General features: G+C 42.8%; 1 protein-coding gene across 1 annotated transcript in view; it reads right to left on the bottom strand.

Moving 5' to 3' along the window:
• Nucleotides 1-4,270: 4,270 nt before the first annotated feature.
• CCN4 (cellular communication network factor 4) overlaps nucleotides 4,271-12,685 on the bottom strand; it is a 33,952-nt gene continuing 25,537 nt past the window's right edge. The window contains exons 2-5 of the mRNA XM_053958878.1: nucleotides 11,678-11,957; nucleotides 7,720-7,977; nucleotides 5,609-5,802; nucleotides 4,271-4,756 (exon numbers count right to left, since the gene is read on the bottom strand). Of these exons, the coding sequence (XP_053814853.1) occupies nucleotides 4,457-4,756; nucleotides 5,609-5,802; nucleotides 7,720-7,977; nucleotides 11,678-11,957 (1,032 nt within the window). The 3' untranslated portion in view covers nucleotides 4,271-4,456. The remainder of the gene's footprint in view (nucleotides 4,757-5,608; nucleotides 5,803-7,719; nucleotides 7,978-11,677; nucleotides 11,958-12,685) is intronic.

The raw sequence follows: 12,685 nt of genomic DNA, 5'->3' as shown, positions 1-12,685 counted from the left end.
TCCAGTTGCATGTACACCAAAATGATGTTTTAAATTCCAGCCAACACTCCATGGAAAGGCATTTTAATAAGCTTCATGCCTGCTTTCACACCAGCATTACCAGACCTTCACAATCCCGCCCTTCATCCTTGACCCAGCCTACAGGACCAACAGGATGATCACCATGAGCTGAATGTGTGTCAAATGGTCTTGGCTTAGGTGGATTGCAAAATTGTCACTCTCATCCTTTTTTTAGCCTTTCACTTGTCCATTGCAGCAGAGGGGTCTGATCCTGGTATCTCCTCAATGCTATAATTGTTCTTCCTTGGATGGTGGCATCGCTTTCAGGTCCCAGCAGAGACCTGGGCCTGTTGCACAAATGTACAATGGGCATCAGTTCCTGCTGGAGGAGTTTTCAGTCTCAACAGAGGCAATGAACAGCAGGGCCTTGTTCTGGCTCTGAAATCCCAAGGAAAAGTGAAGCAAAGGGCTGGATCCATGAAAGCCTTTGGGAATCTAGACCTTCAATGAATTAAAACAGTAACCACAAAAGTACTTTTGTAAAAGATACGTGATTTGCCGAGGCACAGAGGGAGCCAGTGAACTGAATCTAAAGCTGGACTGTTGCCTTAGTCCTAGGTCTAATCTGCTTGTAAACACCCACTGAAACAAATTATCTCAAATGCACTGCAGATCAAGGTAATTGGCTACAAGGGATGCCTTTTCCCATTCAGAGCCACTGGACAGACAACCAGTTGCACAAGCAGAGTAGTAGAGCTAACAGTGCGTGGTTTCCTACAGATTTGTGTCCAATGTCCCCACAAAACTCCTTTACAGCAGTGTAATAACCACTATTCCCCATATGTGATTCCTTCAGCTCTGCCTCCTCCATGGCTACTGTTTTTCAGCTGGCAAATCTGTTTAAGACCCCTTTGTGCTGCTGCTGGGGTGGTTGGGCCACACTGCAGACACGTTGGGTGCAGTGACTGCCTTGCAGGCATGCATGGGCTTGGCAGGGACAATGTGGTCGGCCTCTTCCCTGCCCTGCTCTTTGATTTCATGTTTTACTGCAGGAATTGCAATGCTTCTGAGACCTTTATACTTCTGCCTGCTTTGTTTGACATTTCCCACAAAGGGACTGCCTGACAGACAAACAAATGAACAGTATGGCTGCATACACCCAGTTTCCTTAGGAAACCAGGCTGGAGACAGAAACATCTTGGGTGCGTTGGGCAAGATCTGTGGTTTCCAGGCATTCAGTTCACTAAAAACTGACAGGCACTGGAGCTGCTGGTCATGCATTAGCTCTCAATAGCTTCTTTTATCTCTCAGTGAAAGCCTTGTGTTACAGCCACTGCAGCATTTGATTGCTGTGGTTACAGAATTAACTAATTGCAAAGCGGAGCAAGCCAGTTAAGGGACACAGTTTTTCACACATGATCTGGTCCTGTTTTCTTGCTTCCTTATGTGTACATGTAAGACAGAGAAAGACTGACTGTACTTATAAACACACATCATATATGCACTGCTTTTTATGCACCATGGGAATATATATATATATATATATATATATATATATATATATATATATGTAAATATACACAGTTATATATTCATGGGCATGTTTCCATAAGGTTTTATATATAATAGTATATAAAATATTTATATCGATGACTGCACATAATATTTTATAGGTGTGTATACATCTACATATAAATATGTATACATGTATTTATTTTTATACGTGTATATGGCATTTTAAAATGGGCAAGAATTAGAACACAGTGTTCCAAGTCATATTTAGGGGGCCTGATTGAAAAAGAGGTTCTAGTATGTCTTCCCTATAACTTCTTAATACACACTATTTTCCTTTTTGGAAGACATTGTCAAATTCTTGGCCATGGCCTCTTTTTTGTATATTCACATGGAACTTTTTTAACAAAGGGATGGAGTTTGCAATGTAACATTCTCATTCTTTCAAGTGCTGAGGTCATCTTTGACTGGAGGCAAACAGGTCAGGTATGAATTCTACTGTCACATCATCCAGGCCAAGGCAGTCATGAGGTTGAATCTTGCAAAATGTGGTGGCCTCAGGTTCCTTACCACCAGAGAAACAAAGGGAAGAGGGGCTTTGCACCTGCATTGGAACATGTGGGCAGGGATCACCCTTCCTTTCTGCCACTAGAGATTTTTGGAAGCTTCAAAAAAGAAATAAAGCTTTAAATTCAGGAACAACCTAGGTCTATAAAGAATATAGGGGCCAAATCCTTATATACAAATTAAGATGCTATTGGTGTTAACAGCTTTTGAAGATATACAGCATTTTTCCTAATTGTTTTTATATAGGCATGGTATTATTTTCAGGCCACTCACAAGAACTTTTAATTCATCATAGCCAGAAAAATTTATGTCTACCAGAAACTAATCAAGCTTCTGCTGGGTTATCAAGATGAAGACAGACAATTTGCCTGCTGAAAGTAAAGCGAAATAACTGCATCATCCCAAGTTCAGCCCTGTACTGGTCAGATTTCCGGATCATGTGTCACTCAGCAGTTCTACTGTGCCACCAGGGATTTTTGAAGTGGATACTACAGTTCTTATGTTCATGCAGAAAGACAATTCTACTCTCCCAAGTGAAGCAACAGCAAACATGCCATGGGGCATGGCTGCTGTACTAAAAATTTACTGGAGAAAAAAACTGGCTCTAACATCCTTCAGTTAGAAGGTAGAAGAATTTATCAGATTATAAATTTCTTACCTGGAAAGGTAATGACAGGTTTTTGGTTTTGTTTTGTTTTGTTTTTTTTTTTCCTCTTACCTGACATTTGCATGTGAAACCATTTCTGTAGAAAATGTTTACATTGATGTTTACTCTAAGCATCAGCCCAGCTGGAATGAATGCACCAAAAACCATGCCAAGGGTTGCCTCTCCTTCTGCATCCACACATTCTCAGAGCTGATGTGAAGCCTAACACCTGTTTTAACACCATTTAACATGACTCCTTTCCTCTATGCCAGTCATGTAAAACACTGATTTGTGTTACTGGCAAGGTGGCAGTGGGAAGTGGCACCTGTGTGCTGGTAACACCATGGGAAGCAGGAGGTAGTGGTGGTCCCCAAGCACAGGCCACAAAATTTCTATTTCTATCATAATAAATGGATGCAAGAGGTCTTGTCCTTCATCTCTTATCTGGCTCTCTACATTTCATCTGCAGAGATAGCCCAGGAGCAATACATCACCTGTGGATTAGATGGATCCTGAAAACATGAGCTCTGGAGTGGCTGTTTTGGATTCAGTCAGGCTATTCAAGACCAGAGAGTGTAGAGAACTATGAAAATGTTCTTGGCACAAGATACTTCAAGAGATTGTTATGAATCCAAGGAGAGCAAGACACAGAAGTTCTTGGACCCAGCCTATTGCAGTGAGAGACAGAAACAGCACACAGAGATTTCAGGAGAAACATTCTCCCCCCCTAGGCTTTTCCCACTAAATTCACCATGCAGTAGAATATGACTGAGAATAACAGAGGGGTGATTCTAGGACTGATTTCAGTGTGACAGATGTTAGACTTTAGCTGCAAGACCATCAAATCCTGGTGTCTAATGTTGAATATAAAACATATATGTCAGTTTTCCAGCTTAGACAATAACATTCAAAAATGACAGTAAGGATGTCTGAATCTCATGTCTAAGCTAATGACTGCCATACTTTTGCTGTCATACTAGTGTACTGTTCTTTTCTATGGGCAATTAAACTGCTGGCTTAGTAAATGACAGAACTGTCATTTAAGCCCCAGCATCAGTGCATAAAGGAATTTTTGGCTCCTGTTAATGGATGAAGATCTATTAGAGTTAAAAATCTTGTTTGTTCAAGGCCTCTTCGAAAACAGTGTGACAAAACAAAGAGATTTAACATTGACGCCTTAAGTTTTAGCTTTCATATTTTCCAGATTCTGTACTGCATTAGTATATAACTCTGAACTTCATATAAAGTGTTAGCAAGTTCTCTTCACAGTTTCATTAGGCAAAACAATCCTTTTCCAGCCCAAGAACCAAGGATACTATTGCAGCTTCAGGCCCAAAAAGTAAAAACAACCAGGAATTGAGGAGAGCAAACTGGCAGGGTGGGACTGCATAACCTGAAGCTGGAATTGGACAATTAACCCAATATGTAAATGGGCCAAAACTTATAAAAGTGTGAAAACTCATGACCAGTTGTCCATCTTGGGTATAGCCTTGACTGGGCTCTTGTACTGCCCAGGGTGTATTCTTTGAAGGTCTTTTTAATAAACACCTTTAAATAAATACTTTATTCCTTTAACACCATCTAGCCTCTGTTCTAGGTAGCCTCTCAAGGCATAAACATCCTAACTTGGGAAAAAAACAAATTGCACATTGGCAATGTATGAAGATTCTCCTTTTATTTTAAAACCTCTGTAAAATCAGAGCAAAGGGTCAATTCCAGCATTCAGCCAATTTAATTAGCGATTTCAGAGTAATCATAGTAATGAGCCAAGTCAGCAAAGATGTCATTGGGGTTCCTGCAGTTCAGGTTGCAAAAACAAGCATTGATCCACATAATTTTCCATGAAAACTCAGTTCCATCTGGGCACTGAAATCTCACTTCAATAGTCTTGGACTTGTAGGGTGTGCAGCACCTGTTGTCTGTGCAGACACCACAGTATTTGGGCCTGTAGGGACTTTTGCTCACACATCCAGAGATGGTGTAGTTCATGGGTTCATTCGCCCTGTAGACAGCCAAGCACTTCTTCCCAGGCTAAATCAGAGAAGAAAATAAAAACAAAGAGTTTCATATTCAGTGCTGATACAGGTAGGACATAAAACCCACCTTGCTCTTTACTATTACCTGAAAGGCTGTGGCTAGGAAGGGGAGATCAGGGGGACAGGGGCTCAGCCTCTTCTACCAGGTAAACAGTGGTAGGACAAAGAGAAATAGCCTCAAATTGTGCCATGAGAGGTTCAGGTTGGATATCAGGTAAAATTTCTTCACTGAAAGAGTGGTTAAGCATTTGAAAAAGCTGCCCAGGGAAGTGATAGAGTCACCATCTCTGGAAATATTCAAAAAACAAATAGACGTGGCATTTTGCAGTTAGGTTTATCAAGCATGGTGGTATTCAGTCGAAGGTTGGGCTTACTGATCTTGGACATCCTTTCCAACTTTAAGGATTCTATTATTCTATTCTATGATTCCTATGTTTAAAGGGATTTGTAGCTTAAGGAAGATTTTACAGCCCTGACCTAGGCAGTGTGAAAGATTTACGTGTTTAGATGTAGGAACCCAAAAGCTGCAAGTAGGATACTTGCACAATAGAGTTCATAGCCATGACCAGACGTGCAGCACTGCTTTTCTGCCAGCTGAGTACACGGCTGTCTAAGCCAGCATTGAGCACAGCAGGCTTGGCTTGACTTTCCTTGCAAGGACCTTTTGGCTGGAGCTGAAACTCTCAGGGAAAGGTTTTCATACCAACACAGGCAGAACATATTTTGGAACTCTGTGCAGCACAGTAAGTCCATGTACAATGCAGCCTCATGAGGCCTGCACGCTGCCAAACAAAGGCTGACTTGATGTCCATGCAGCTCGAGGGGTGCACAAAGAAACAGTCCCCACCTTGATGTGCTGGGTTATATCCACCTCACAGGGCCTCATGTTGCACAGGCGGCTTTCCTTCAGGAGCCGGCACTGGTCGTTGTCATTGGAAATCCTGGTGGAGATGCCCAGCCCACAGGTCTTCGAGCAGGGACTCCAGGGTGAGGTGTGCACAATGCAGTTCTTCTGCCAGGCTTCATCCTCTCCCTCGTATGCTGCCGACACAGATTAACCCCATATTATTCAGCCCAAGCAGCTTTACATATTAAACACCCTCTGCCCAGCTCATTGCACATTCAGACCACTAACCCAAATAATTAAACTACAGCAAAGTGGCTCAGCATTCCTGTGAACTCCCTCATCCCACCCCCTTTGTGCTGACCTACTTGTGTCAGACTCTCCATCGCTGCGAGCACTCGGGGCCAGGGCTCATTCCTTTGTTCCCCTTCACAGCCTCGCACAAGGGGGCCCTTGTCTGGGACCCCCAGGTGCTGCCACAATATAAACAATTACAGAAGCCTGAGCCAGCGGGTGGAGAAAGGGGATGAGATCTGATCTCACCATGAAGGTTTGTTTCTGAGCCCATTCAGTTGGTTCCCCATAGCAGAAAGCGGTCAACAGTCTCTGCTGGATGGCAGAGGGCTTGGGAAGCAGCCACAGCCTTTCACTGGGAGGAAGAACAGCTTCAATAGCTCTCAGAGAGCTCAGCAGCCATTTGAAGAAAGGGTGGGCTCTGTTTTGAAAGCAGCCAACAACCCCAGTTATGGTTCTGTCCCAGCCTCAGCCAAAGTCCCCACTGCTTGACAGCTCACAGGACAGTCCACAGGCAAAACTCTGATACAAACTGCTGCATTGCACTTGCTCACTATTATATTTATTATTATATTGATTATTATATTAAAATGTAATGAATGCTACTCTGACTTCTCCTTTCAGGAGAAAAGTCAGGAAAGTAAAGCTATGTTTTGCCCATTTTGGGACAGAGGCCATGAGGACATAAGGCCAGTTTCAGTAGTAGATATTTTGAATTTGGATCCACCCCACATTCCAGAGCTATCAGGGACAGAGAAGTGAGGGCTAAACTCTGGTGGTTTTAACTCACAAATGAAGACCGAGGGGTTTTTTTTGTGCAACAAAAGACCAAGGTTTGGGGAAAAGCTCTTACCGCCAAGGAGCCAAAATCTTTGTTTACAACAATTCTATCTCTCCTTGAGCTCTGCTTTTGTGAGATGGTCCAAAACATGGAGCTAATGTGGCTAATGCCACTACAGGGCATTTTGAAAATAAATTTAAGACATATGGTAAGTTGAATCCGTCCTAAGCATTTGGGACCATGTTTGAGGCAAATGATACCATCTCTGTAAAGTGGGTTACGTGATCATTACTATAAATGTGAGCATGAGGACAGAATGTTTAATGACGCCATCAGTTCAGAGTTGATGAAAAGGTGTATCACCACAAAGACAACTTAGCCCAACTCACAGTAAAATTTCCACACAATAACTGCCTTCAGGGTGTTGTGTAAGTTTGAGTCTCCTAAGACCTATCCTAATATACAGGGGCTTTAAAATTGCTCTACAATAGCAATATAACCTGGACAGAAAGCCTCAGTCCCAAAATAACTGAGTCCATTCTCTTTCCCAGAGGGTCCAGACTGAGGAAAAAAAAATTAAAATGACAAATTAAAATGGACTTTTGATATCTTCAAAGTTCCAGAAGATGTGTCCTTCAAAGGGGGCTTTGGCACACAGAATTCCAGAATGGTTGTACAAGTATGTTTGATGAATATCATATTCATAAAATTGTGAAATGGTTTGTGTTAGAAAGGACCTTAAAGATCGTCTCAATGAACTCCCCTGCCATGACCAGGGGTAGCACCCACTAGATCAGGTTGTTTTGGGCTCCATCCAGCCTGGCCTTGAACACTGCCAGGGATGGGGCATCCAAATCCATATTGCTATTAGTGAGTTCCACTGGTGTTTGCCTATCCTGTCCTTCAGCACATGCTGTGTGGGAGGCTGTGTCTCCCCTACAAAGGTTAGACACCTGCCAGGTCTGGCAGTACAAACTGATACTTTGCTTGTAGACTCTGCCAGATGGCAAAGGAGAGATCTACTTCATTGCTGCCATACCTGCAGAGGAGATGTGGCGCGGAGATGTCTTCCTGATTTTCCTGGAGTCATCACAAACCCACTGCTCGCAGCACTTCCCTGCCATCTTAATCAGCTTTGGGTTTGGGCACCAGACAAGTGGAGGACGTGAGTTTGTGCACATGGGAACACAGCCCACAGCCCCGTTAATGCATGTGCAGTTGTATTTGCAGTTGGGCTGAAATGTCTCCCCATTCTTATACCTGACTCCATTGAGGACACATCCTACACCAACAATCTCTGAAAATAAAGGAAAAGAGAGAAAAACACACAGAGCACCATTAAAATAATGCTGGCAACAAACAGCTCCAATGTGGTCCTTTACCAAGCTGATCCCTGGGCTGGCAGTGCTGCAGAGCCACGTGTTCAGCCTGATGCTGCACCATGTGTAGTTACACCATCTAGGAAATTGTTTCCATTCTAAATCACAGCAAAAAAAAGAGAACGTTTTATTGCTTCAATGAAAAAATAAGTTAGGAAATAAAACAAGTTTTATCCACAAATTCTTACTTAAAAAAACCAAAATAATTTCATAGCATGATGGTAGGAATTACCCACAGGGGAAAAAATCAAAGTAATTAAAAAAGATATTTAGTGAAATTTGAGACTTTCAGAGACATATAAGGGGACTTCATGGAGTCACACATGACACAGCCATTCACAACACCTGTGTATATCTGAAGCAAAAGAGGAGGACAAACAAGGGAGTAAATGGAGCACTTAAATGGCACTGGATCCCTATATTTAGGAAATTGGATCTTACCCAGTTTATCACAGAGCAGTTTTATTGGAAAATTAAGTACATGTTATAAATCCATGAAAATAAATATTTGATGTATAATTTTTTATATAAAATCACTTTAAAAAGTCAAGTCTTTTGATTGTTCATGAACAGGAATCACAGAGCAGCATTTTTGTTTGTTTTAAATTATAGACACTTATTTGGAAGCAGTGGCTTTCAATGGAAAATTCAAACTTTAGTCTCTTGTTTAGTCACATGGAGGCACTGCTCACACACTGGTTGGGTCACTTTTGTTTTGAGTCTGGTCAGAAAAGGAGCTGCTTCAGGAAAACACAAACTGAAATGCTGGATGAAAATTCTGCAAAAGCTTCCTATTTTTAGAATGAGCTAAATGAAAACATCAAGCACAAATCCCTTCTTCTGCACAAAAATGAGAGCTGTTGGAATTTCAAGCACAGATCTAGATCTCCAGCTCACACTCAGCTCCAGTTTTTGTAATGCTTAAGCCTTGTACTGAAAAGGCAATCACTTAGTGCTGGAGCTGGGCCTGAGAATTCAGAGAGACTTCTAGGTATGCATACAGATTATGACAGTTCAAAAAATGCTGTATCTCCTGGTGTTTTCCTACGAGCATATTTCTCCTGGATTATGTTAATTTAGTCCCCTGCAGGTCTCATAAACCAAGAGGATCACCACAAGAACATCCCCAAACACAGACAAAGGGGCTGTTGAATGCCTTCATGAAGAACCTCACAGAGTCTGCATCAAAATAAAGCAATTTGGAGGCCATCCCTATTCCCAGCCCCACATGCATAACAGCTGTCTCACCCCCTGGGCCTGTGCTCAGCACCTGCTGCCTCTGCTTTGCTGCAGAGAAAAGCCAACAACAAAAGGAGAGCTGCAGTGACTCCCACCCGGTTCCTATTTGATATCTGTGAGATTAGATCCTGGGGCACATATCATCATGGCAGTCCAGATACAGCCTGAATTTCCCCCAGTTTGACCTCACTCCCTTTCCCAACACATATTCCTAACTCTTTCAGGGTCTTTAGTTTCCATAAATTATATTGTTTCTGTAGCCCTTCACACCCTGGATTCTCTAGATCTAGCCAAAAGTATCCATATTCAAGTCCAATTCCTCACAGCAGTTAGTCCCCAACACCCAGCAGAGGATTCCCACTCACAGGAGCTTTCAGTCACCAGGTCAGGACAGAAGCTGGTGGTGATGCAGCTCAGAGCTGGGTGATGCAGCCTCTATATGGCCCAGGTACAAAAAGAACACATCAGCAGCCCCTGTCCTGTACCCCTCCCTAGGTGCTGAAAACAAGGGAAAGGCCACAGGTTTCTCTGGCAGCCAGAGACAATCTGCCTCACATCCTAACCATGGAAGACCTTCCTCTGGTTCCCTTCAGCTGTGCACACCGTAATGCTGCTGACCAAATAACCATGAATGCCACATAACCATAAATGTCACATATTGTCACGGTAGTAGGGAAGTGAGAACACAGCCTGGGAATCCCTCCAGAGCTCGCTGGAAAAGCTGGGAGTCAGTCTTCCTTCAGCAAGTGCTGCTGCCACTGGCACACCAAGTGCCTGTGATGTGTGGGGGGACTGCAAAAACCAAAGTATATCCAACTAAGAAAACAACCATTTTAATAAATAAACAAATGCAAAGCAACATGAGGGCCTTTAAAGAAGCCTAGGAAGCCTGTTAGCTTTGAGACAACATCCAGCCTGTTTTCCTCTCCCAGCTGTAACGATGTCATTCTTGACAATGTTTGTCTAACCTGCTCTTGCAGACCTCTCATGAATGTTCTACACACACTCCAGACAATACATTTAAATGATCTCATATCCTCTTTTCTTAACCTTAATCTTTTCTAATCTTGAAAATCACTGTTTAAGCTTACAGCTCCTAGCACGTAACTTCTCTTGTTGTTATTTTGCCTGTATCCTACAAAAATCTGGTCAGACTGCGCTTTTTGCATACTTGCTTTTTTTTTTTTTTTTTTTTGTGTGTGCCTGAGCCAGTGCAAAGCCAAGGTCATTTCTTACTAGACTTCCCACCCTTCTGCTGAGGAAGAGCGATGCCTAGTATCACTTCTGTGAGAATCTGCCACCTTACCCTGAACTTCTTAACTCTTCAAACCTGTCCCTTGTGTAACCTCTGCTCATATTCTAAGTTTATTGAAGCCCACAGTTTGCAAGCTTTTTCCTCTTCTGTGGATCAGTTATTCTATTACTCCATCTCACAGGCAGCTCTCCTCCAGGTTTCCTTTCACCTTTACATTTTCTCTTAAATAATTTGTTTTCATGTTCCAGTCCAGAAGCCCCTCCATTTGAATGGCTTTTTCCTGTTTATGAACCCAAAGCCATGACCATATGTTCTCAGCCTTTTCAATCAGCAATGTGTGTGCTTGTGCTGATGATCCTTTCGCTTTTAATCATTCCCAGAGTAATAATTTTCAATAATTTCTGACTTTTATGAGAGGATCAGAGTCCCCTCATGTTCTGGAACTCAGAACAAGTGAATATACTCTTAATACATAAAACACTACCTAATTTCTTTTTGTGCTTATTCTTGAAAAGCATTCCAGTGTCACAGAACCAAGAGTTTGCTATCAGAGATGGCTAGAAATCCTTCTTCCTCATAACAGCTAATGTGATTGTAACCATTGTAAAATTAGGGCTTAAACCTCAATTTGTAGCTGACAAGCTCTGATAGGCAATGATTCATTAGTGACCATATTAAAAGGGTATTCTACAGACCACGTGCTATCCTTCTAAGGTATCCGCTATAGGGAATTAGCCAAAGTGTCTCCTTAATATCATGGCTTTCATGTAGGGGCCCATATTGCTTGTCTTTAAATCCAGCTGCCTGCCTATCCTTCCTTCATCCCCAACCTACTACAGCACCTCCTCCCATTACAGGGAGTACACAATAATCTATTTACACAAGTGCTGGTTGGTCTTTGCTCTTGGCTGCAGCCAAATCAAAAGGCAGGAACTCAGATGTCATTTCTCATCCAGCCAACTGCCCTGAGAACAAAGACAGCTACAAGGGAATGGAAGATGATGCACGGAGGAGCTGATAAGCGCGAAGCCAGGTATCTAAAATGAGATAAATCTCAACCCCTGCTCAGAGTGATGGGAGCCGCCAGCGTATATCTAAGTCAAAAATATATGTACATGACTTACGTGCACATACTCCTATTTCGTACCTAGGTCTGTCTCCACTGTAGTCACAGTACAAGCCCCTGTGGAAGTCACAGGTGTCGGCCTCCGTGCAGCTCTCTCCTCGCTGCTTGGCGCACGTCTTGCAGCAGTCACAGCCGTCCGTGACCAGGCTGACGCCGACCGCGCACCGGGGTGGGGACCTGGGGCACTCGCAGGGCCACCTGCAGTACTGAGTCCGTGTGTAGGTCTCTGTCGTGGCTGGGACAGTGCTGGTCATGGTGAGGGAGGTCTGGCCAGTGGCCTGCAAAAAAAGAAACACAGCTTGGAGAGCGTTACAGAGAAATGTGTCCTGCTTACTCTTCAGTTAAAATCCCCTCAGGTCTTATGAGTAAAAAAAAATCTTCAACAAACCAGCAAGTCAATTCAAAATTTGATAATCAGATAAAAAACCTGATCAAGGTTAATCAAGATAGGAAAGGGATTTCATGTAACACAGTGATGCAATTGCAGGTCACTATTACCAATATCATGGAGTACTGGGATGCCATAGTTCATATCAAAACCCAAGGAAGGTAGAGGCTCATTGCATTCTGAGCTCTCAAATGCCTAGACAACAAACTCTGGATGACATTTAACAGCACCAGCCATGCTTGTGGTGCAGGAAGGGTGCAAATCAGGCAAGTAACAAAGCAAAGATTTCATTTTTCTAAGGGGATCACTGCAAAGAAAACCTGTGCTGTACACGGGGACCAAGCAGGGCACAGTATCTCAGGCACAGAAGCAAATGGAGTTATTCCCATGATGTCAACAGCAGAAGGAGCTGCTGGGGAACATGTGGTCTAGAAGCTCTTTCTAGTGCTGCAAAAAATAAGTGCGTAACCCTAAAAACTTCAAAGAAGGAAAGTCAAACTCTAGAAATTGCTAAGGCAATTCCCTCCATTTCTCCCTTCCCTGTACTGTACTTTATATTCCCAGTGTTTTTTTTTCTCTTTGCAGTTTGAGATGTCTCAAACAAAAGGCTTTCCAGAA

Source organism: Vidua chalybeata, chromosome 1, assembly GCF_026979565.1.
Source record: "Vidua chalybeata isolate OUT-0048 chromosome 1, bVidCha1 merged haplotype, whole genome shotgun sequence".
NCBI classification, from domain to species: Eukaryota; Metazoa; Chordata; class Aves; order Passeriformes; family Viduidae; genus Vidua; species Vidua chalybeata.
The sequence above is the reverse complement of the archived record's forward strand: the minus strand, read 5'-3'. Positions and strand labels throughout refer to the sequence as shown.